Here is a 25,039-nt window from a genome sequence, read left to right on the forward strand (position 1 = left end):
CTTCACTTGCCCCTCTCTTCAGATGAATGTTCAATGTCACCACAATGTGATTATAAATCTAAACAGGAAAATCATCAAGTGCCCCTGGGATCATTTACAGAGGAATTCTGAGGTATAGATGGGATAGACTTAAACATATCTAGGTGGATCTGAGCATATTAGAAGTTGGTCATCTCCCAGGTCATGATACTCCAAGACGCACACACTTGTTCTGTTTCTTAAGTGATTGGTTAAAACCATTTAATGACATTGAGACAAGAGACCTGATATGAACAAATTGGCCCCTCCTTTTAAACAGGGATATGTTTCTCAGGGAATATCTGGTTTGCTACCTACTTCTCATTTTACTGTCCACACCTACACTGCATCAGTCTTGTATCTAGTTCCCTTGTTCTTCTGAGACCTCCAAAATAAATGTAAAGGTGGAGTTTCATGCTACTTGCAATTATCCCTGAGACATAATTTCTTATAGCTCTTCTTTAATGCTAGGTGGATTATGGGTTCTACTGCCTCTGCCCACCAAAATCTTTGTCCTCCTATAAAACAAGAGCCCCATGTCTTGATCATTCAGTAAAGTATCCACTTCTTTCCCCTGGGTTCACACAGGCTGCACTGTGACCTGCTCCTGGCTTACTGGGTAAGCTGTTGTAAGGACTTCCTTTCAGCCTCTTGGAATTACACCCTTTGATTTACATATAATTTCTCCTTCCACTCTCATTTGTTCATCAATTCAGTCACTCAACAGCTATATATTGATGGCCTACTAAATGTCAGGTAATGTCCTAGGAGCTGGGAACACATTACACAGCTAATGAGACTTGATCTGAAAACATCATAAAACTGACTACCTAATGGGGGTACATTACTAAATATTTAAGAAAGGTACGTGTGTGCTTCCCTAAAATACAACTAAAGTAATTTTCTACTCACTGGAAGACTCCTAAGAAATACATGTGAGTTGAACTTTTGTTAAATGGAATTCATGTTTTACATGCCCTCAAGCAGCTTGCTATTTTGGGGAATCCTGTAAAGTTAATAATCAAACTTTAATTTTTATTATGTATTTGAACTTTGGCAATAATAATTTTCTTAATGTTAATTACTTTTATAAAAGCTCAAAAATTCAAGCATATTCTTAAATGCATAAAAAGTAAACCTATGGGGTCTTTATTTTCAATGTACTCAGGGTAATTGCTATTTAAAGGAATCTTGATATAACAAAGTAACAAAGAAAGTAACTATAGTAACTATTAGCTTATGTTTAATAAATTAGGACTTTTGAATTTCTATCTCGTGGAAAGTAAAACTTGTAGCAATATAAAAAATGTAAATCGGAGAAATAAAAGATAAAATATGGGAAAATATATGTTGATATAATGAAGACAAACACACAAGCAATCTCAATACTCAAGATGCTTTACCTCTTGTGTTCTGAAGAAGAAACTTTCCCCAAAGTTTTTGCCTGAGGACCTATGTGCTGGCATGTATTAGTTTGCTAAGGCTGCCATAACAAAGCACCACAGACTGGGTGGCTTCAACCACAGAAATATATGTCCTCACAATTCTGGGGACCTCAGGAGTCCAAGATTAAGATGTCAGCAGGGTTGGTTTTATTCTGTGGCCTCTATTTTTGGCTCATAGATAGATGTCTTCTCTCCCTCCTTCACATTTCTTTCTTTTTGTATCTGTGTCCTAATCTTCTCTTTTTATAAGGACACTAGTCTTCTTGGATTAGGGTCCCATTCTTATGAGCTCATTTTAACTTAATTACCTCTTTAAAGGCCCTATCTTCAAATACAGTCACATCTGAGGTACTGGGGAGTTAGGGCTTCAACATATAAATCTGAGGGGACACAATTCAGCCCATAACATCTCTACATTAAATTATAGGAGTCATGACACAATTTTTTTTTCTCTCCTATAAAAACTTTCGTGTAGATTAGGTTATCAGATAATTGCTATGTCCAGAATAGGCATTTTCGAAAAATCTGTTGATGCTAGGATAACAGCTCCTACCTTAGACAGCAGGGAGCAGAGGGATGGAAAATGGACCCAGAAAATGGGTGGAAATGAGTGGAAGAAAATGCTGTAAAGGGGCTGCCTTTATGAAGGTGTGTTCACAGGTAACTGGGTGGAGTTGGAGAGGGTGGGGGCTGCAGAGAGTGGCTCCTGGTGCCTTCAGGCTGAGGGAGAGACCAGTTACCCCCGAGGAAGGGCTTGACCAAAGCTGCATTGTGACTGGCAAATTTCCCCTGATGGCGAGTGGTTGATGATAAACATTAAATGGCAGAGTTTAGAACTTTTTTGCTTTTTGTTTCCCTTTTGTCCTTTCTAGTTGATATTTTTACCTTGTTTCTGAGCTACATGAGCCCTTTGGAGACACAGTCTCCAAAATAGTCTGTTGATCTAGGTAACAGTTTGGGTGAAAGAACAGTAGTGGTAGAAGGAAAGAGAAAATATTTTGAATAGCAAGCATTTTAAATGCATAGGAGAAAAATCTGGTAGGAGGGTCAATATTTCTCTCCCATCAAATTTTAAGTAATTAATTCTTAATGTATTTTGTTCCTGCTGATATGACTTCTGGCTCATAGTAGACACTCAGTAAGTAAGTATTTTAAAATGTTATTTACTTTATGCTTACTAATAACTTTCCTGTACAGAAGTAAAGATTCCATTTTCAAAGGCATTAATATGTGCTTTCACTGCATCGCTACGCTAATATGCCAACAGGGAGAAGGATTCAGATCGGCAGATAGGGTTCTAATGAAACAGAAGGGAGAAGTTGATATAAAACAGAGCACCAATCGACAGAAATTGCAAGTAGATAAAAATAATTTGGAGTGTGGCGTGCTCCAGAAGGGTCAGGTCCAGGACTAGGGTGAGGCGAACACTAAGCTTGGGGCTCTTGCCAGGAGAGGGGGCTTGAGAGAGAGGATGATAAGCTGGCTGCCTCAGACCCCACTAAGGGTGTTAGAAATTACACCTGCCTTACCTTTCAAAAGTGCTAACATTTCTGGATTTTGAAACCCTGGCTCTTTTACCATTTTCAAAACACAATTTTCTTGGATTCTTTGACACAGCATTCTTTCCCCCCCTCCTTATAGGTAATGCCACTTTTCTCCCTATTCTTATAGGCTTCTCTTTCTTTGCTTTGCTCTTAAATACCGGTGTTCCTTTTTTTTTTTTTTACCAGGCCCTATTCTCTTGTTTATAAATCTGATGGAGAACTATTAATTAATAATAATGTATAGTATATATTTATTTATTATAATGTTTGTTCTATGTTTTATATAGGTTTAAAATATTTTTCCATCTATCCCTTGCCTTTTTACTTTATTTATAATGTGTTTGATCATACAGAAGGCTATAATTTTGGTGTAAAATACTTTATCAATTTTCTTTGTGGCCTTTGGTTTTGTGTCTCTTTAAGGAATTTCTTCTCTACTTTGGGATCACATATATCCAATCATGTATTTTCCCTACTATTTTATAGTTTGGGTTTTTTATGTTTAAGACTTTTATCTAACTGGTTTATATTTGTAAATGGACTTTGGAATGAATCTAAGTTTAACTTGTTTGGATGTTGCATTTTGCAAATGGCTAGCCTTGTGTCAATATCACTTACTAAGTTGTTCATTCTTTCTCTATTCATTTAAAACATCACCTTTATCCTATACTAACTTTTGGTATGCATATGGATTCACTTTTAAACTTTAGTCTATTCTATTGATTTATTTTTCTATTTATTTACACCTACACCAACACCATAATGTTTTAGTTTTTATAGCTACTTAGTATCTATAAAAGATGTTCTGTTTTCTCCGCAAATTTGACATTACTGGCTACATTGTACATCTTGAAACACAATTTTCCTTAGATTCTGTGACACCATATTCTCTTTTTTATTCTTATGTTGCCACTCTGTACCATATTTTTATAGGCTTCTCTTCCTTTGTCTATCCCTTAAATATTAGGGTTCCTTTTGGTTTTTCACAGACTGTTTGCTCTTCTCATGCCAGGCACGCTTCCTCAATGATCTCATCAGCTCATATGGCTTATTTCACCAATATATCGGTACTCAAAACTGGTTCAGCCTAGATTTTTCTGCTCAGTTTTGTAACAACATACCCATTTCTACTATGATGTTAAATTCAAAACTGAACTCCTCATCTTCCCCCCTCCCCGCAAGACTTAACTCAATAAGTGGCATACAAGTTGAGTGTCATCCTTGACTGTTCATTTTTATTCTCACCTCACAGTAAATCTCTCATTTTCACCTTCAATATGTCATCAAATCCTATTGACATTTCCTAAACAACTGTTTTTTCTGCTCATATCTCTCTTTTCACATTACCACCAGCTTATCCAAGCCACCATACTTTCATTCCTGGTCTTCCTGTCTCTGGACTTTCCTTTTCTGGTCTCCACACAACTGTAAAGTAATATTTTAAAATATTCAAAACAAATTTGATAATGTTCTTTATTTTTTAAAACTCTTCAATATATTCCCATTTCTCCTGGAACAACGTCCCAATTTCCTAATATGATTAAAAGGCCCCATACTGTTTTCACTCCTTATCACTCCAACCAAAATAAACTTGCTTTGGTCCCTGGAATGAATTATGCTCATTTTCATCTGTCTATCCTTGTCAGTATTATCATCATGGTATGCAACACTTTTGCATTCCCTCTAGTCCCTCCTTTTATTGGAGTATCTCCTACTCATCTGAGATATCGCTTCTTTTTGTCAGAGTACCTTTTACTTATCCTTGAGACCTCATCTCAGTTGTCATTGTCTTCAGGGAGGAGCCTTTATTGAGTTAAAGATCTGGTGTTGATTTCTCTCCCAAATCACCCTGAATTTCCCATCACATTATTCATTCTATTGTATTCTAATCACATGTTTAATAGTCTATATTCAGTGCTAGACCATTCTGCTAATAATAATACACTACTGTATTTAAATTCCCTACACACAATCCTTTAATAATCTCTCATTCCTTAATGAGTAAAGTTCAAATTCAAGATTTAATTTTGTATAATTTTGTTCTAATCTGTCATGTTGAGGTCATACATAGCATTCCTTTCCTATATCCTATACTCCCATTATATTTAACCTCCAAGTCAGTCCCTCAACATAACATATGTTTTCCTGGTTTAGGACAAATGAAATCACCAACTTTATGCAAAGTCTTCCCAAATTTCTCCTTGTGAAAGTAATCTTGCCTTTCTTTAAATTTTTATTGTATCTTTTCCACTTTTAGGGACCTTGTTGCATCTTTCCTTATATTACTATTATACAAACATGTGATTTATACTTGAAACTGAGCATATAACCTTTAAAGGAAGAGATCACATCTTACTGATCTTTATCAATAGTATTTTGAACATATACCACTTATATTCAATAAGTATTCATTAAACAAATTCAATATCTGTAAGGTCACTAGGAAGTTTATCTTTCTAAAGATGCAGAAGAGAAGAATGATATCTTCTATTCCATTAATAGAGAAAATAGAGAGTTGAATCGTAAAGGAAAGAAAATGACTAGGAGTGGTCATTTCCATGAGTCATGGGCTATTTAAGAAGATGATTTGGGAAGAAAATGAAAAGGCTGAAATAAGATGGTTCCTTTTAGATTATTTTTATAACTAATAAATTACAGAAAATGTGGTCACTTCAAATGTTCTTTTTCAAAGAACACTCCAATGAATGCATTAAGTAATGGTGCCTCAGAAAATCAGTTAGTATTTTAAAGTCATATTAGATGAAAATTACTGAGTTTTGTGGAAATGATTACATAGATATAGATGTAGATGTAGCCATACATCTATCCTGAAAGTTTTTTCAAGCTGCAAGTGGTAAGGTTTTATACCAAGGAGAGGAGAGTTGACAGTCACCTCTAGGAAACATTGACACTGTATAAGTAACAGAAAGTCAACTTAAATGGCCACATGCAATAAAGGGAATTAATGGACTCACATAACTGACTGTATTTGTTCACTTGAGCTACCTATCAAAATGTCTGGGTACTTAAACAATAGAAATTATTTTCTCACACTTCTAGAGACTAGAAGTCTGAGATCAAAGTGTCAGCCGAGTGAGAGCTCTCTTCCTGGCTTATAAAAGTCACCTTTTGGCTATATCTTCACATTGTGGAGAGAGCCTGGATATCTCTTCTTGGAAGAGCACAAGACCTATCAGGTTAGGGTCCTACCTTTAAAATCTCATTTAATCTTAATTACCTCATTATGGCTTCAACGTAAGAATTAGAGAAACGCAACTCAGTTCAGAGCACTGATATTGGAACTTGACTTCTGAGAAACTACCATCTTGGTTCTGCATCTACCTCTGTGGCTACTCCTTTTTGGTCTCCCTTTCTGGATCATCCTGATTTTCCCAACATCTGAACACTGGAAATTCCAGAGTCCAAACTTTAGACCTCAAGTCTGTTCTCATTCCCCAAGTGATTTCATGCCCTCCCATGACTTTCAATATCATTCCATCTGCCCGTGGTTCTCCAGAATTATATCCTAATTGCCCAGATGACATTTCTATTTGGATGTCTCATTAATACTAGAGAGATAGCATACTGCTGTCTGATATCACTTTAATTCATGATGATGAAATTCAAATAGGCCCTTGGTGCTTTTGGCCATCATACTTCTCTGATAATTCCTGCTCTTTACTGTCCTGTATGCCACTTTCACATCTTCTCTCCTCTACTATTTCTCCTATTGTCTCTCTTAGCCAATATTCCTAATTTTTATTTCACGAGAACTTAGAAGTCACAGAGAACTTTCACGATCCTGCACCACCATCGCAACCCACCTCGTAGTATCTCTACAATTTACTCTGCCTTCTCTTGTGTGCTCAATGGATGAATCATCCATGTGCTTTCTAAAGCCAATCCCTCTATGGTACTGTTCCATCATCACTGCTGTCATAAATTAACACAAACTTTATTAGTTCATGGATCTGTAGGTGGGTTTGGCTAGGCACTCTGCTTAGAATCTTACAAGACTGAAAGCAAGGTGTCGGCAGGGCTGTGTTCCTTTCTCGAGGCTCTGGGGAAGAATCCATTTCCAAGTTCATTCAGGTTGTTGGCAGAACCCACTTCCTTGCAGCTGTAGGACTAAGGTGCCTGTTTTCTTTCTGGCTTGGGGCAGCCCTTAACTACCAGAGGCCTCTCTCAGGTCCTTGCCCATGGATCCTACATCTTAGAAACAGAAGCAGTGTGTGGCATACTTCTGATATTTGGAATTTCTCTAACTCTTAATTCTGTTGCATCTCTCTTCTGCTTCCAGAGAACTTCCAGAAAGTTCTCTGCTTTTAAGGCTCATATGATTAGATTGAGCACACCCAGATAATCCAGGACAATCCCCCCTCATTTAAGACACATAACCACAATTATATCTGCTAATTCCCTTTTTTCCGTGTCACATAATATACTCACAGATTCCAGAGATTAGAGTTGTGGACATCTTTGGAAGGCCATTCTGCCTACCAGACACTCCATTTGTGGTCCAACAATTCTCCCTTCTCTCTTCTGCATCACTAATTATTCCTCTGACTGGATTGTTTTTATCTGCATACAAAATGCTGATATTTCTCCCATGTTCAAAATGCTCCCTTGACTCCACCCTCCCTTCCAAATAGTAGCCCCTTTTTCTGCTATCTTGGGGAAAAACACCTTGAAAAAATTGCCTATATTGTTACCAATTCTTTTCCTTTCATTCTCAGTTGATTTTTCACTCTTTCTACTGTACAAACCCAATTTTGACAAGGGCATGAATGATTGCATATTCTAAATTCAAAAGTCATTTTACAAAGTTGGTCATTGAAAATTTCTTACCTTTTGAAGGCTCTCAGTCTCCTTCACTATTTTTTCCCCTCATACTTCTCACTACTTAATCTTGGACTGCTTGCAGCTTTTCCAGCTGTACTCACTCCTTTGACACTCTATCTAGTCTCACAGATTTAAATACCATGTATATACAATGACTTCCAAATTTATATCTATAGTCCAAACTCTCCCTTGAACTCCAGGCTTATATATTCAACTGCCTACTCAATATCTCTATATCTAGGCAAAGGTAACATCTTCACTGTTGAACTTTTCATCTTCCCCATAAAACCTGTTCTTCCCACTGTCTCTTGGTCAATGTCAGCTCTATTCTTTGTTTGATGGAGCCCAAAATTTTAGAAATATTATTGGCTCCTCTCACTAATCTTCCTTCCTTATACCTAGCATCCTATCCATTTAACAAATCCTATTCTTTCTAACACCAAAATATGAGAAGTCACTCACTTCTAGCCACCTCCACCAAAACCTTGTCAACACCACTGTGATCTCTGACTTGTTTTATTCCAATATACCCTTGAGTAGGCCCCCTTCTTCCACTCCTACTTCCACACAGTGATCCTGTTAAAATGTGAGTCAGATTACCTCACTCCTCTGCTTAAAATGCTATTTATTCCAAAGTAAATGCCCTACATGAGCTGTGCCTCGCCCCACTGCCATCTCCTACTACTTGCCAGTCACTCCCACCTCAAAGCCTTTGCACGTGATATTCTTGATGATCAGCCTGTGACGCTCTGCCTTACTTCTTTCCTCATCAACTTCAAGTCTTGTTCACTTATCACCTTTTCAGTGAAACTTTCCCTCATACTCAATTTCAAGTTGTAAGCTCCAATCTTATCATTAACACTTCCCTGTGTTACTTTTTCCTCCACAATATTATCATTATTAAATATTCTATATAAATTTTAAATTTATCGTTATGGTCTCTTGCCAGAAGAATCAGAGTTTCTCACAACCTACATCTTGAAATCCTGCCAATTCTACATGCAAACACACACACACACACACACACACACACACACACACACACACACACCTCCAGAATCTGGCCCTCTTACCTTCTCCACTGCTTTTACCCAAGTTCAAACCATTATTGCAATGACCTCATTATTGGTCTCCCTGCTTTTACTCTTGTTGCCCTAGAGTCTATTTTCCACACAGAAGAGAGAAGAAATTCCTTCAGAATTTATGTCAGATCATAGGTATTTCTGAGTTCAAAATACTCTGACAGGTTTTTCATCTCAGTAAAAGTCTAAAGCCTTTATGTACAGCCAATAAGATACTGATAGTGTCCCAGACATACCTCACGGAATCCATTTTTTCCCTTTGTGCATTCTCTTCCCGCTACTCTATGTCCCTTATTGTTCCTTGAATATGCCAAGCACTCACCTGTCACAGGCTTTTATGCTTCTCTCTCTCTGGAATTCACATGACCTGCTTCATTTCATTCAGGCCTCTGCTCAAAGTTGCTTTATCAGAGTACTTCTCTGATCATCATACCTAAAACAGCAAACACACACTTATGCCAACACACAAACACACACACACATACTCTACTCTGTGCTGTTTTTTTATTTTGAAGCCCTTATTACCAACTAACATTATGTATTTACTTACTTTTATTGTCCATCTTCCCCCGTACCCAAAATATAAACTGCACAAAAGCAGATAGTATCTATTCACTGCTGTATCTTCAACGTCAGAGATGAACTCCCACCACTACAGGCTTGCTTAACCCTAGCACATAAGATCTTAGAGAGATATAAATACCTTTTTTCTTCAATAATCAATATTAATATTTAAAAAGGGACTCTGGATTTCTTCAGTGTTGTGCCTACGCCTAAAACATTTTGTGTCTACAGCAATGGAGAAATCTGATTGACCAGTATGGGTCACATGCCCCTCAGCGTTCTGCTGTGGGAGGTGGGAGTTGTGGAGAAGTCTATGCAATCCATAGATAGAGGAAGGAAAGTTTCCAAAAGAAAAAAAAAAGAGGTTTTGTTAACAGAATGGGGTGGGAGAGAAGGGGGAGTCTATGGGGGAGGCAGAAACAACAGATGGCCACCACTGAGCTTTTCCAGAGTGGGAAGAAAAAGATGGGATAAGCTGGGGCCCCTGGTAGAGAAGTATCCTTAAATAACTGTACCTCCACACACTTTGGGAGAACATGCTGCTATCCTGGGCGTTCCTGTATGGCATCATCGTGCCCTGCTTCCTGAATGACTCCCCGTGGGGAGTGCAGGAGGGATCTCCCTAGCATGAATAATCCTGATGCTTCACCACATAAACTGGAGGAAAGACAGAGATCAGCAGCAGCATAAACACGATTTCTATTTTCACCACATAATATTGTTCACCAGCTCACTTGCGCAATTCTGCATCCATGGCTATAAAGATTAAGCAACACCTCATTTTTAGATAAGTTAAAAATGAATTAGTTCAGAATAAACAACAGCTGTGACGTGGGCATATGTACATACACTCACATTTGGAAAAAAAATATAAATCTTGCTGCTATTGTTTAGCTCAGGAGGTTTTGTCTCGTTTTTTTTGTTTGTTTTTTTTTTCTTTGTTTTTGTTACACTTCATCACAAGGCATTTAAATTTTTTAAAATGTATTCCTGAATATAGAAAATGTTTCTTGGGTTCTCCTGAGAGTGGGGTGCCCAGGCTAACCACAGGCACACACACATTCTTCCCATAGTACAGTACTTTAAAATTAATAGCACATGCAGAGGAAAAACTAAACCCTTTGACGTCACTCTTGAAATGAGGAAACATAAACAGAAAAGGCTCCACTCCAGTAAGCTGCCAGCGTTGAAGCCGATTGGTCTCTGCCTTTCCTTGCCTGTGGCAACTGACAGCACCTCCCTGCCTCGCAGGCCGGCCGCCTGTTCCCCAGCCAGTCGGTGGGTCTGGGCACTGCAGCAGCTCGGCTCTGTCCCAGCACTTGTCTGGGAGAACAGTGGTGTACTCACCCAGAGAGAATCTCTCTTTCCACCTTCCTTCTCGATCTCTCTGTGTGCTTTCTGTGTTTCTTTCTTTTTTCTTTTCTTTTCTTTCTTTCTTTTTCTTTCTTTTTTTTTTTTTTACTTAATTATATTCCTAATCCTGGATGAAGTTGCTGGATTCTGCAGCACAAGTCTTCATGAACAAGCAGCACCGGTCAGAGATTTCACGGCATTCAAAGGTCACAGAACTGCCACTATGGTTAAATGTCTTGTTTAATGGTTGAGGTAGGTACAACAAATTTAAGCGGCAAGCTCCTTTTTCTTAGAGAACAGAACCACAGAGAGATGGCAGGAGTTTTAAAGTGAACCTGTACATACGTGTTTTTTGGTCTGTGATTGTTACTATAGCAGTCAGCTTTTGAATTTCCTTCCTTTTTCTAGGCGAACTGACTAAACATTATCACTTAGCCTGAATTAACTGTTTCATTCCATCCAGTCTGATGAGAGACTCGGGTATTTTCATTGTACTTTGAGTCCCCACTGAGGAGGACTGCTTTCTTTTTCTTTCTTTTTTTTTCTTTAATGAATGCGATATTTATTTCCAATGTAAATCTTAGAATTGGGTCATTTTTCTTTTTGGTGGGACAGGATTGGAAAATATTGGTAAAGAGATTGGAGGAGCTTATGGAACAGGAAAAAAGAAAATCAGTGTTTCTCTTGAGTTGGTCATGTTGGTTGATAGCATACTTCAAGATGAAGAAATTAGGGAGAGAAGAAGAAACTGGTAATGAGACTGAAGGTAGAAAAATCTCTAGGTGTGTCAGAAAAATGAATTCTTAAGGAAAATGGACTTTACCACCTTGTTGCATTTTTAAAAAAAATGTTCTGGATGTAGAAGTCAATAGGGCAGTTGCAGGCACTGAGTTATATGACCAATGATTTAGATCTTCTTATTTAGAAAGGAAAATAAAAACTTCTTTATTAGCACTACAAATCTGCTAATTATCTTTTTTTTTATAATAGTTGAAATCAGAGTGAGATTTTTAATTGGAGACTTAAATGATTGAGCCTGAATCCTAATTAATCATCTGTAGAATCACGTGCTGTCACCAGGCTGACTATTAAAACGTTGGAGTCAATCTCTGCACCGGAAGGCAGGCATATGCATGCATATACAGTAAACACTCTAAATGCTGCAGGAAGCAGGGCAATGAAACCCAGGACTGATGTTGTTTTCAATAGCGCGTTACTATTACGTGTTGAGGGGAACCCCTGCTAGAAAGCATTCCTTTGCAAAGTCAGTCTTTGTTAAAGCAATTCAAGTAATAAATGGTTAATGTGAATTTAACTTATTACCCTTCTCAAAGTTATGCAATAGCAAGTAAGACAGGATTGTGTGAAACCATTACTCTGTTTCCGAAATTTCTCACTTGATTTTTTAAAAAAGGGTTTCTGTTCTCAATATTGAAATTTTAAAAACAGGATCATGTTAGCAGTGATTTTAAGCAAGGTATCACATGCACAGTGCATTTCAAAGGGTTAACAAGATTAACTGCATCTGACTGTAATGTACCAAATTGAGAACTGCAAAAATATTAGCTCTGAAATGCAGAGGATGTGCTGTGAATGGACAATTGCCTTTCTGCAGCGCCTAGGGGGAAAACAAGGACTTTATGTGTTGCAAATGTCTAACTGCAGCTCCTCCATTTCCTCTGCTTTATCTTTTATTACTGGCTGGTGAAACAAAGATGGGTGTCAGGAAAGTCTTGATTGACATTTTCTCTAATAAAAAGAAGTTACTTTTTGTCTCAAGCAGAAGCCCAGAGTTAACTAATTGCAATTCCAAAGGCTATATCCTCTTTACAAGGATTTTTACCTATCACTGTAAGCTGACCCATTTCAGAGCGCACTGACTCAGTTGAACAACATGAGACAAAAATCAGTGGTGCCCTGACCAGTATGGCTCAGTTGGTTGGGCATCGGCCCCTGCACTGAAGGGTTGCTGGTTTGATTCCCAGACAGGGCATATACCTGGGTTTCGGCTCCATCCCTAGTTAGGGGCATACAAGAGGCAGCTGATCAATGTTACCCTCTCACACCCATGTTTCTCTCTTCTTCCTTCCTCTCTCTCTAAAAATCAATAAACTTTAAAAAAAAAATCAGTGGTGACTATAGGTCAGCAAATTAGTTGAGAGAAACTCTTTTTGGAATTAAATTACTTAGGGCAAGGGTAGAAAATTCAAGTTGTATCAGGAACAGACATCATTTTAGGGAAAATAATTGCACCAGTACATCTTTTAATGCCTTATATGGTGTTCAGCACAAAGCTACCCATTGTCAGCTCTCATTAATACCTAGTTAAAATGTTTGCTGAGAATTTGCTACACTTTATATATTGTAAGTTATTGAAATGATTTTCAAATATGGCATTTTCAACTGTCTTTGAAAAATGTTTTTGGTGTTAATTCAGCCTAAAATATAATCTAGAAATCAATATGTCAGTGGTACAGAGGAGGGCATTCCCATTGTTGTTTTCAGCCAAAACACATCTTACTCCAAACAGATGCAAAAGTACAATGACCAAGGTTTCTCAAAGGGGTAATGTACCATATGAAAAATGTCTCTGCCTAGTAATTAATCTTCCAAAGTCTGACCTGTTCTTAGGCAGGCTCACATCACAGGGGAAGCTGCTTGTTGACTCACAGAACATAGTGTTAGAAGAAATTTATTATGTGGTAAATTAATGCCAAGCAAGACTAAAAAGGCTTTATTATATTAATGAAAACTGTCAAAATTAAGAATCAGAATAGACTTCAGAACTTATAAATGTAAAAGCTAACAGTTATTCTAAGTGGTTCAACTCACAATGGCTTTTGGGGAGTAACTTATTGGGAGACCTTCAATGTACAGAAATTAGAATCCACTGTCCTATGAGTTTAGCTCATGTATCCATAGAAGTCTACAGACAAGTAGGACTCTCTCTTCTAGGAGACACGTTGGGCTGAGAAAGAAGGGACTTGACTTTTGGATCTGTGATGAGCGCCTCTCTATCAGTGCTTCCCTATGGCGGTATCCTCATTTCATCTAAGAATGTACCTTGGGGAGCACATCCATCATTCACATGGGAGTGGCTGTGGGGTCCATACTAATGGCTTCTGCATGCATCCCAGGCGGCTTTGTCCACATTCCAACTTTGATTCCTGTGATGTTGTGTACTTGATAGAAAAGCAATATTTAAAACTAGAGGCCCGATGCATGAAGATTCGTGCAAGAATAGTCCTTCCTTCCCCTGGCTGCCAGCACCACCTTTGCTCTGGCCAGAGCTGCCTTCCGCCTCCTGCCTTGTTGCATCAGTTTGCATACTCCCTCCTTATTGGCTGTGGACACCACCATCTTTGTTGTGGAGTTATGGTCAATTTGCATATCCCATCTTTATTAGATAGGATGATTGATATGGAAATTTTGGGGAGAGAAGGGAAAAAGGGGTACCAGGCATTGCTAGAGATTTAAATACAGAGAGTGAAATATATCAAAATTCTCATGTTTCATCAAGCCAATTATACTTTCCCAAGGATCATGTAGGTATCTAAATGATTTAATGTGTACTTAGAGAGTGACTGCACAGAGTTCACTAAAAGGAACAGCAAGTAGAGAAAGGGGACAAGGTGGACATTCTCATTCAGGCTCTAACTAGCTGAGTGACTGAGCCACTTGCTTACTCTTGACCTCAGTGTCATTATCTGTCAAATAAACTGGTTGTATTGAGTTATTTCTAACAATCTTTTTTAGATGAAACTTTTTATAATATTCCTACTGTCAACTTGAAGTTCTTTAAAAATTCCATGTATAAATAAATGTGAAAGTGTCAAATAATTATTCAAAAACATTACTGCAATGTTTTCAACATGACAAAGGCTGTGCCTATTGAGGTGAAATGAATAAAATTGAGAGGCAAATCACTTATATTTAAAACTTATATTCTGGTTGAACATATGAACAAATAAAGGAGTCTGTGCAGAGAAATGGAAAAACAAAGAAGAGTTTGGGAAGGAGGTGGTGACAAAGAAAAATGAAACAGAAGAGGGAACTTTACACAAATTGCAATTCAAGAAAAATAAATTTTCTATCTATATAGATATTTATTTCTATTATTGTGATCTTTAATATGATTAATTGAAGGCATTGTTATTCTTCTGAAATAATATATTTGTAGTAGTGTCCTTAACAAATATAATGTTGAAGAGAGGGAATGTTTTCTCAGTGGTTGATTAAGATACTCTACAGGCCTGACATGGTGAATTAAATCAGTGCATTGGCATCATCTCCATCATCATTTGAACTTGAAACTACTAGGGGTTGTAGAAAGTAGGAGTCCTTCAAGAACTTAGACAGTAGCTTCAGATGCCAGTTGGATACAAGCTAGGAGGGTTTACAAACTATGATGGGCTTGAATGTTGATGTAATGTGGTGTCCTGGGAAATACCCGCAATGTCAGGAAACCTCACACAGTGGCTCAGAACTTCCAGAGACGTCATGTGTGAATTAAGGCAAATTTCTTAAACTTTGGAGCCCTCAGTTCCCTTATCTTTAATGTAAATACTGGTCCAATGCCTCTAGGATACCTTTATCCTCTCCAATTTCTGTGCTTTACCCTGGCAAGATTAATATGGACATATTAGCATTAATTTGTTCTTTTCCTGCCACTTCTCCCATCCTTTATTTCTACCACTTTTCTGTATAGTTTGCCTTTACTGTCCAAACTTACATATTTTCACCGCCAAAATATGCTCATTTCCAAATAAAAACAAAACAAGGCCCTGGGTTTTGGGGAATTTCTCCCCAGGAGGACTGTTGCTCCCCAGTGAAGTTCACCTGTTCTTGCCCCATTGCTCTCCTGTGAGGCTGATGTGCTTCTCCCTGGTGGTGACACTTCCTTCAGATGGTAAAGGGACATGTTCTGTGTTCATTGTTGGTGAGGACTTAAATGTTACACGACAAGTGTATTCTTCCTAAGTGCCAATCCTAGATTTTCTATATTATTTCATTCATATCTTCTCAACTCTAATTCTGGTGTCTTTAGAAAATAACTGAAAACATGTTGATAAGTTAATTGGAGTGATCCTCAGAAGACAAAATATTGATGCATTGATCATCCATTGAGTATCCATTCTGAGAGCTTGACCTGATGGTACAGAGTCGCTGCCTCATCCTAGTGGTGGGATCTGATGCAGTTCAGTTACCTAAATCCTACTTAGGCCAAAGCATTCCTGCTGGCATTTCTTTTGGGCAAGGCTTTATACGAAACACAGAGAATAGAGAACAGGATAGTTTGGAGTAAACCTAAAAATCAATATGTAATTCTTGATATTCTAATGTGTAAATACCCCAATATTTGAAAATTTAAATCCTTTATACATTTACTGTATTTGCACGTAGTATAGAAGTATGAAAATAACAGCCTCAGCCAATATAGCAGTAAGGAAAGTTTGTCCTTCCTTCCTCCATGCCTCTCTTCCTCCTTTCGTTTTTTTGTTTGTTTGTTTGTGTGGGTTTTTTTGTTGTTTTCTTTTTGGTAAGGAGAAGATGAAAAAATTTAAGATAGATAATGAGATTTCGATGGAGTTTACTTTTGTGAAATTTGGAGTAATGTTTGTTTTAGTTTTTCCTTTCTAGTGGTTGATAAATTTGCATAAAATTTTTATTGAAAGTGCTGCTCAAATTGTAATCTTATTAATACCTTTTTTGTGTTTTACATTGTCATAATTAACTTATAAATAAGAAATACATGAAATTTCTTTCCTACATGATGCAAATCATCCTTACCTGCCCACTGCTTCAGACGCACAAAAATAGGACTCTGGTGAAAAAAGGAGTTTACACATAAACATGATGTAAATATACTGAAGGGTGGGCCGTGGAGTCCAGGGCTAGTTTGGGGGACCAGTGTTCCCCTGGGTACAGGTATAGACATGAGGAGGTTAACATGTGCCTGAATGGGTCAAAATTTGATATCTAAAGATGCCAAGTGGTCAATGTTTTACATACTGTTTGACCATAGTAACTTTTAATCTAAGAAATATCAAATTATATTTGTTTTTGCACTGTTTGTAATATGAAATTTCAGAAACTACCTGAACCCAATAGTAGGTGAATTGTTGAATACATTATTTTAAATCCATGCAATAGAATTCCATATAGTTATTTTTAAAATGAGGTAGATCTACATGCACAAAACTGGATTTATTTTCAAGATGTATTAAGTGAATAAAAGGCTACATTAACATTTGTATAACTGTATATACATATTCATACACACTGAGAAAATTTCTGGAAATTCAAATAAAAAAACTTAAATTCTGGGTGGAGAATGTTGAGTATGGGATAGGGAAAGAATTTCTTTATATGTATATACTTTAGAATTGTTCATATCTTCTCCTCATGAAATTGTTACATATACAATGGAGAAAATTTACAGATATTTATTATTGTGTGCTATGTACAGTTGAGAGAAAAGTTGTAAAGTAAAAGAAGAAAGAGGTCTGTTTTGGTTTCAGATTGCTTCATTAGCATCTTCCTTCAACCCCATGGAAATTCTCCTGTGTGCCTCTGACACAGCTAGGGAGCACAGGTTGACCTGTACTGAGAGTCTTGAAAGTGAGGAGATAGTGAGCCCATCCATCACCCCTGTGTGAGTAATTCTGGGCCAGTCATCACTCTGCTGGTGCACAAAATGAGAGGCTCAGTCTAGCTCCAAGTTCCTTTCTGCTTTTGTGTGTCTAAAACTTTGGGCTTGTTGCATGCCTAACTAGTTGAGATATTTCCCCATAAACTGAATATGCATATCTTACTGGTTTAAATATTTTAACTGAATTTGCTGTTTAAAAATTGGTCGGTTTGGTTAAATTTTTAATTAATGAAATGTGTAAAAATTTAAATTATGCAAATAATGTCAAGGAAACCACACCTCACAGATAGGCTTTCAAGATTAAAAAGTATTATGCTATCAGTTATTCACAAAACAGTAGAAAACACTATTTGTATTAAGATGGGTCATTGTATGACAATACAAACGGCTAATGCTTCAGTTTGAATATGATTTATACATCTCTTGGTTTTGCAGGAGGGAAAAGAAAAAAACTTTCATTTCCCCTTCTCATTATGCCACTTGCCAGCTGTGTCCAGTCAGATGAAAGAACTCAGTCATTCACAAAAGTGTGGATGCATTTTCATAAAGGGAGATGCTGCAGTAATACCGCGGTCTAAAGAATGCCTTGATTTAGAAAAGGTCATTACATTTATGAAAAAAGTGTTTTCCATGTGATCGAAGTGTAGTATTTTTCCATGTCTTTGAAACTAGTGTTCTTGTTTTTTTCAATTAAATGAAGCTTTTTTCAATTTAGTTTTTAGTTTCATTTGGAAAATATAAGTATTATTCATTTTAATTATATAGTGATTTTTATTTTCTGTTTTTCTGGACCTTTATTAGAGTGTTTGGAGTAAAGAATAATCTTTAAGTTAGAATAAAACAAAAGGGATAAACATCAGATAGGAATTTGTGTAATAACAGTTTTAAGTGACCAGAACTAATATTCTAAACTTTTCTTTATAAATCTTTTTTATTATTAAAAAATTATTAGTCATTTACAAATAATTCAGTGACATAAATAAAATAATTGATAAATATCCTTCTATTTTTAACTAACCAGCTGCCTATGTGTGGGTGCATTAGAGAGAAATTAAGGGCAAGATCCTTCTTAGACTTGAAGACAAATGTATATGAAAGCTTTTTATGTGATATTCATGTCAAAAATAAAAACCAAATGTTTATAAAAAAACAAATGTATATAAAAGCTTTTTAGGTGGTATTCACATCAAAAATAAAAACCAAAACAGCGAGTTTGAGAACATAGCCTATTTAAAATATGTCTCCTTTAATGTAAATCTTTTAAAAATAAGTCAAATGCATTATTGAATTAAATGACAATAATACTACATAATTTTTAAAATTCAGTTTATATATTTTACAAGGAGGAAGAGAAGGGAAAACAGGAAGAAAAGAATGAGGATCAAACACTTTTCAAAGAGCACTGAACTTGTAGCCTAGAGCCCTGGATCTAAGTTCCAGATGCTAGTCTTACCAAGAGTAATACTTTCACCAACTTATTTTGCATTTTTTACTTTCAAGTCTCTAAAGTGTATATTTAAAGTGAGCTACTTTGCCTTTCTAAAGTTTCTAGGACTTACTATACAGACAGATTGGCTTTCAGATGTAACTAATTACTTAGTGCATAGCACAAATGTCAGGTCACTTCATTCTCAGAACATTCTGTTAGGACAGGATAGGTTATGCCCATTTTAATGGCAAGGAATTGAGGTTTATTGAAGTTACAGCTCATAAAATTGTTATTCAACCTCAGCATTTTCCACGCCATTTTTATTGTTGTTATATGTTTAAAATACTTTATGTTTAGAATTCATCTTTAATTACTCTAAACATGAGTTAGAAAAATACATTTTTAATTATTTATATAAAATATTAAAGTAACTGTTTCAAAATGTTAAAGCAATCTACTTGATATGTATACACAGGAGGTTCCAATACATAGAGGAACAACATTATTTCATTTTAAATGCATTTACAATGGATGAATCTGACACCTTAAATCTGAGTTTTGCTCTGAGAGACAGTATAGTGTAATGGTGAACAGTAGAACTGGCACCCTTCATTGTGGTTCACTTATCAGCTCTATGATCCTGAGTAAGTTGCTTAATTTTTCTGGGCCTCACTCTACTTATTTAAGATGAAAGTGCTTATAGTATCTGTCTCATAAGATTGTTGGGAAGACAAATGAGTTTTATTTGTGAAGTGCTTAGAACTGTGTGTGAAAGTAAGCATCATGTGTATATCAACTGGTATTATTTGCTTACAAGTTATAAAAAGTATTTCACAGAGTTATAACTGCTTTGTGTATAGTGCTGTTGGGTGCTTTAAACATTTAAGAGAAATACAGTTTTTAATTTATTTTTAACTTCCGGTATTAAACTATAGCACACATACCAAAAAATATGCAATATATAAGTGTACAGAATGGTTCACTTATTGTCAGTGAATCTCTGTATAGCCATTACCTAAGCCAAGAAATAGAACATTATTACGTTACTAGAGGCCCGGTGCATAGATTCATGCACCAGTGGGGTCCCTTGGCCTGGCCTGCTCCCTCTCGCAATCTGGGACCCCTCGAGGGATGTCAGATAGCTGGTTTAGGCCCGATCCCTGCATGCCTGATCCAGACAGAGGGGAGCCCGATCCTGTGCATTGAGCATCTGTCCCCTGGTGGTCAGTGCACATCATAGCGACCAGTCAACTGGTTGTTCGGTCGCTTAGGCTTTTATATATATAGACTAGAGGCCCTGTGCACGAATTTGTGCACAGGTGGGGTCCCTTGACCTGGCTGGCGATCAGGGCCAATTGAGGCTGGTCGGCCGGGGAGAAGGGACCATGGGAGGTTGGCTGGCCATGGGAGGTTGGCTGTGGGAGTGCACCGACCACCAGGGGGCAGCTCCTGCATTCAGCATCTGGCCCTTGGTGGTCAGTACGTGCCATAGCGACCGGTTGACCAATCGTTTGTTCGTTCGGTTGGTCAGTCGCTTAGGCTTTTATATATATAGATTGCCATCTTTGAAATCCCAGCATGCCTCCCCCATTCTTTTCTTTTTATCTTTATTGTTGAAAGTATTACAGATGTCCCATTTTTTTCTTTTTCCCTGATTGACCCCCTCCACACAGCATCCCACCCCCTAACCAGGCCTTCACTGCACTGTTGTCTGTGTTCATGGGTTATGCATACATGCATATAAGTTCCCTGGTTAATCTCTTCCAGCCCACCACCACCCCCTTCCCTCTGAGATTCGTCAGTCTGTTCCATGCTTCCATGTCTCTGAATCTATTTTGTTCATCAGTTTATTTTGTTCATTAGATTCCACATATATGAGATCATGTGATACTTGTATTTCTCTGACTGGCTTATTTCACTTAACATAATACTCTCCAGGTTCCTCCATGCTGTTTCAAAGGGTAAGAGATCTGTCTTTTTTACAGCTGCTTAGTATTCCATTGTGTAAATGTATCACCTCTTTTTTTTATCCACTCATCTATTGATGGGCACTTGGGCTGTTTCCACATCTTAGCTATTGGCACTGCTATGAACATGGGGTGCATACATTCTTTCTGACCGGTGTTTCGGGATTCTTAGGATATATTCTTAGAAGTGGGATCACTGGGTCTGATGGCAGTTACATTTTTAATTTTTTGAGGGAACTCCATACTATTTTCCACAGTGACTGCACCAGTTTGCATTTTCACCAACAGTGCACTAGGGTTCCCTTCACTCCACATCCTCACCAGCACTTGTCATTTGTTGATTTGTTGATGATAGCCATTCTGGCAGGTGTGAGGTGATACCTCATTGTCGTTTTAATTTGCATCTCTCTGATGATCAGTGACTGGCTTTTCTTAGTGTGTGTTGTTTTGTGTGAGTGTGTGTGTGTGTGTGTGTGTGTGTGTGTGTGTGTGTGTTTCTAATACTTCATTCAGATTTTTTTAGTGCTGGAGTATCTTTGGAGCACAAATGTTGCAGTTAACAAATGCAAAATATACTTACTACCTTTAACCTAGAGTCAAATTACAAATTACTTATGAGCAATTTACAAATAAATAGCTTGAAAATATATTTTTGAGGGGAAATATTAAATAGTTAAGAAAAATGTGCTTGATATATACTGCTCTGTTGATTTTTAAAAAAACAAATGTATATTTTTAGTTTTCATGTAATATGTGGCCTTTTTCTTTTCAAATTAGAAATTTAAAAATTAGAATTTAAAAAATAATCAATGTTCAATAATGTTTAAAATATTACTAAGTGTAAAACATATTAAATTAAAAACATTAAGTGGTAATTCTTATGAAATGTTTCTATTTTCAATTGATAATATCATACCTTACTGATATTAAGAAATAAGGTTGGGCCCTGACTGGTTTGGCTCAGTGGATAGAGCGTCGGCCTGCAGACTGAAAGGTCCCAGGTTCGATTCTGGTCAAGGGCATTTACCTTGGTTGTGGGCACATCCCCAGTAAGGGGTGTGCAGGAGGCAGCTGATCAATGTTGCTCTTTCATCGATGTTTCTAACTCTCTATCCCTCTCCCTTCCTCTCTGTAAAAAATCAATAAAATATTTAAAAATATATTTAAAAAAAGAAATAAGGTTGGCTTAATACTTGAGTGTTTTGGCTCAAATTTATTTATGTGTTACTCCATACATTTTCAAACTGGTAAGACATTTTTTTGCTTTAGCACATTATAGAGTAATAACAAAGAGTTATTACAAACTATTGAGTAACTAAATAGCAGTTATGCACAGTTTTTAATTGCCACTTCCTCAGATGCTTACAAAAAGGTACATGAGTTATATTTGTTTTTAACACAACAAATATTTAGTGTTTCCTCTTTAGAAAAATGCACAAAGTAATCCATAAATGAATTATTAAGCTAATTTAATGTGTTGAATTTAAATTAAGAAAAAATTTACAAACCTGGTAAGTTTGACCCGCCTTTAATTTATTCATGAAATCTAAAGTAAGCAGGATGACTTTAATTATTTTCTAACTGTGAAATGGGCCTAAATTTTGTCATCTATCTCCAAATAAATCTGATGTCATAGCCTGAGTTAGGATTTCAGGCTAGGAGACGTTTTTCAGTGTGTCCAAGATGAGTTTCAAGTTTCACATAGCTAAGGGTCCTCTGAGTCCTTGACCTTGTCCTGGACCATTGTTCCATTGCTTGATGCCAGCATGGCCATACCAACATTTGTCTCTGATCAAGCTAGTGGTTAAATATTTTGATTTTCATACCTTTTGATGCCAATATTTTATCGAGAGAATGGTCTGACAAGTCAATACGTGGAAACAATTTAAAAAGAATATTGCTAGTAGGCGCTGTCATGGACACCCAGAATTGTAATATGATCTGGTATCTCTGACTTCCTCCATAGTGCTCAGGCAGTATCACATCTGTGTTCAGTATGTAATCCAAGTGAATTCTTGCACATGCTTAACTGAAATTGAATTTTAGGCCCAATAGTTTACATTTTCTCTTATTTAATTTAGACTACCTTAAGTATGCTGGCTTAAATTTTTATTATGAGAGCCTCAGATAAATAATCAGATGATTCTGTTTTTCCTGCCTTACAATATGTGTGTCCTCATAAATAGATATAGGTGTTGCCCTAGCTGGTTTGGCTCCCTGGTTAGAACATTGGCCAGGTTTGATTCTGGTCTAGGGTATGTATCTCAGTTGCAGGCTTAATTCCCAGCCCCATTCGGGATATGGGCAAGAGGCAACCAATTGATGTTATGTCTCTCTCACATTGATGTTTCTCTCTCTCTGTCTCCTCCCCTCCCTTCCACTATCTCTATAAAAAAAAACAACCAACAAAATAAAACAACCTGAAAAAAAAAAAAGACATAGATATAGATATATAGATATAGACATAGATAAGTAAGTAATATAAGTATTAGGTCAAGCCATGTCACTGAAATGAGTATTTTTTTAGCCTCAGACAGTCAAATATCAGTAATTTCATATGGTCCAAACATGTATTTACATATATATGTACATGTGTGTGTATGCAAATACACATGTGGGAATATATAAGCAGATAATAAATTACAAAGCTGCAATGTCTTGAAAGGTAATGTGTTATTTGTAAGATATCATCATGCTAAGATCATCACTGAAAACTGTCAACTCCAGAGAGATAAATGCTACATATATTTGGCTTCTTTTCACCGTGTGTGTGTGTGTGTATGTGTGTGCACTTAGGACTTGGTTCAGTAGTATATTGCGTACTTGTCAGTTGAATAAAATGAACTTGAGAACAATTGATGAATTCTAGATTTTTGGCTTCCACCACTGCTGGTATCACTAGCATGATTGAGAAGATTGAGGAAGGATAAAGTTGGAGAAGGGAAATCCAGAGAGAAGTTAGAGTTCTGTTTCACACATTAAGTTTGAGAGGCAGTGTTCAGGGGAGAAATCAGAACTGAACTTAAATTTACCAATGCATATGCTATTTAAAGCCATGGCACCCAATGAGATCACCTAGGAAGACAATGTAAATAGGAAGGGGGTGGAGGACTAAGCCTTACACCAGCTTCCAGAGTCAGGACAGGAGGAAGAGCCAGGAAATGATTCAAGTGCACAGGCATCTGATTTGTACATGGTGCTGCCTATATTGTTGGAATCTTGCCAGAGCTCATGCTTAAGAAGACTCCGTAGACATGAAAGCCTTTTTATACATCACTGGTGGTGAGGGGCTGAGGCTTCTGGCTTACATCCTAACAACAGGAATTTTCCAGACACGCTTGAAGAATAGCACAAAGAAAGTGTGGCATAAATATGTAGCTTCTTGTGTACTCATAGATGTTTTTACCATGATCATAGTTATATGTGACCCCTAATGAGAGCCCAGTGGCTTTAAATTATACCATTATTATATACTAGTGACCTGGTACACAGATTTGTGCATATTGAAAGGAAATTAATTAGAAGGTGGCCAGCAGAGCAGGACTGGGCGAGAGGGGCCGGACACACCCTGGAGCCAACCTCCTGTGGTCCCTCCTTGGCGTCTGCAGAGTGAGCAGGATCCCGCTGGCAGGTGGGGTTCCTTGGCCTGGCCTGCAGGGATCAGGCTGAAACCAGCTCTCCAACATCCCCCGAGGGGTCCCGGAGTGCAAGAGAGCACTCTGCAAAGTTGCTGTCATACAAGGTGTGGAACTCAAACACAAGTGTACAGTAAACCAGATTCGGGGCCAAGAGTGCCCCAGCAACAACACAACCCATGGCTGAAGGTGGAATTGCATGGCCCCGCGAGGAATTCTGGTTTTGGGGTGCATCACCTAAGAACTGCCGCTGCCAAGTCACTGCATCTCAGCAGCTCCTGCGTTGAGCGTTTGCCCCCTGGTGGTCATGTGCATCATAGTGACTGGTCAGATAATCAGACACAGCATATTAGCCTTATATATATAGATAGATAGATAGATTTCCCTTCACTCAAAAATATGGCCATCTTCAATTTACAAACTCACATTTAGAAAGACTTTTGTTTTAATACAGAAGTCTAGAACTGGACGAGAATTGTTCCATAGACACTACATTATTTGTGACAGT

At 37.3% G+C, this 25,039-nt stretch overlaps 1 protein-coding gene across 1 annotated transcript in view; it reads left to right on the plus strand.

Annotated features, from left to right (window-relative positions):
- Positions 1–10,714: 10,714 nt before the first annotated feature.
- The window catches only part of PDE7B (phosphodiesterase 7B), a gene marked incomplete at its 5' end in the record, with an annotated part of 281,891 nt that continues 267,566 nt past the window's right edge, over positions 10,715–25,039 (plus strand). Inside the window, one exon of the mRNA XM_080664507.1 lies at positions 10,715–11,100. Within this exon, the coding sequence (XP_080520633.1) occupies positions 11,080–11,100 (21 nt within the window). The remainder of the gene's footprint in view (positions 11,101–25,039) is intronic.

This window comes from Plecotus auritus, assembly GCF_963455305.1.
Source record: "Plecotus auritus genome assembly, chromosome: 4".
Lineage (NCBI taxonomy): Eukaryota > Metazoa > Chordata > Mammalia > Chiroptera > Vespertilionidae > Plecotus > Plecotus auritus.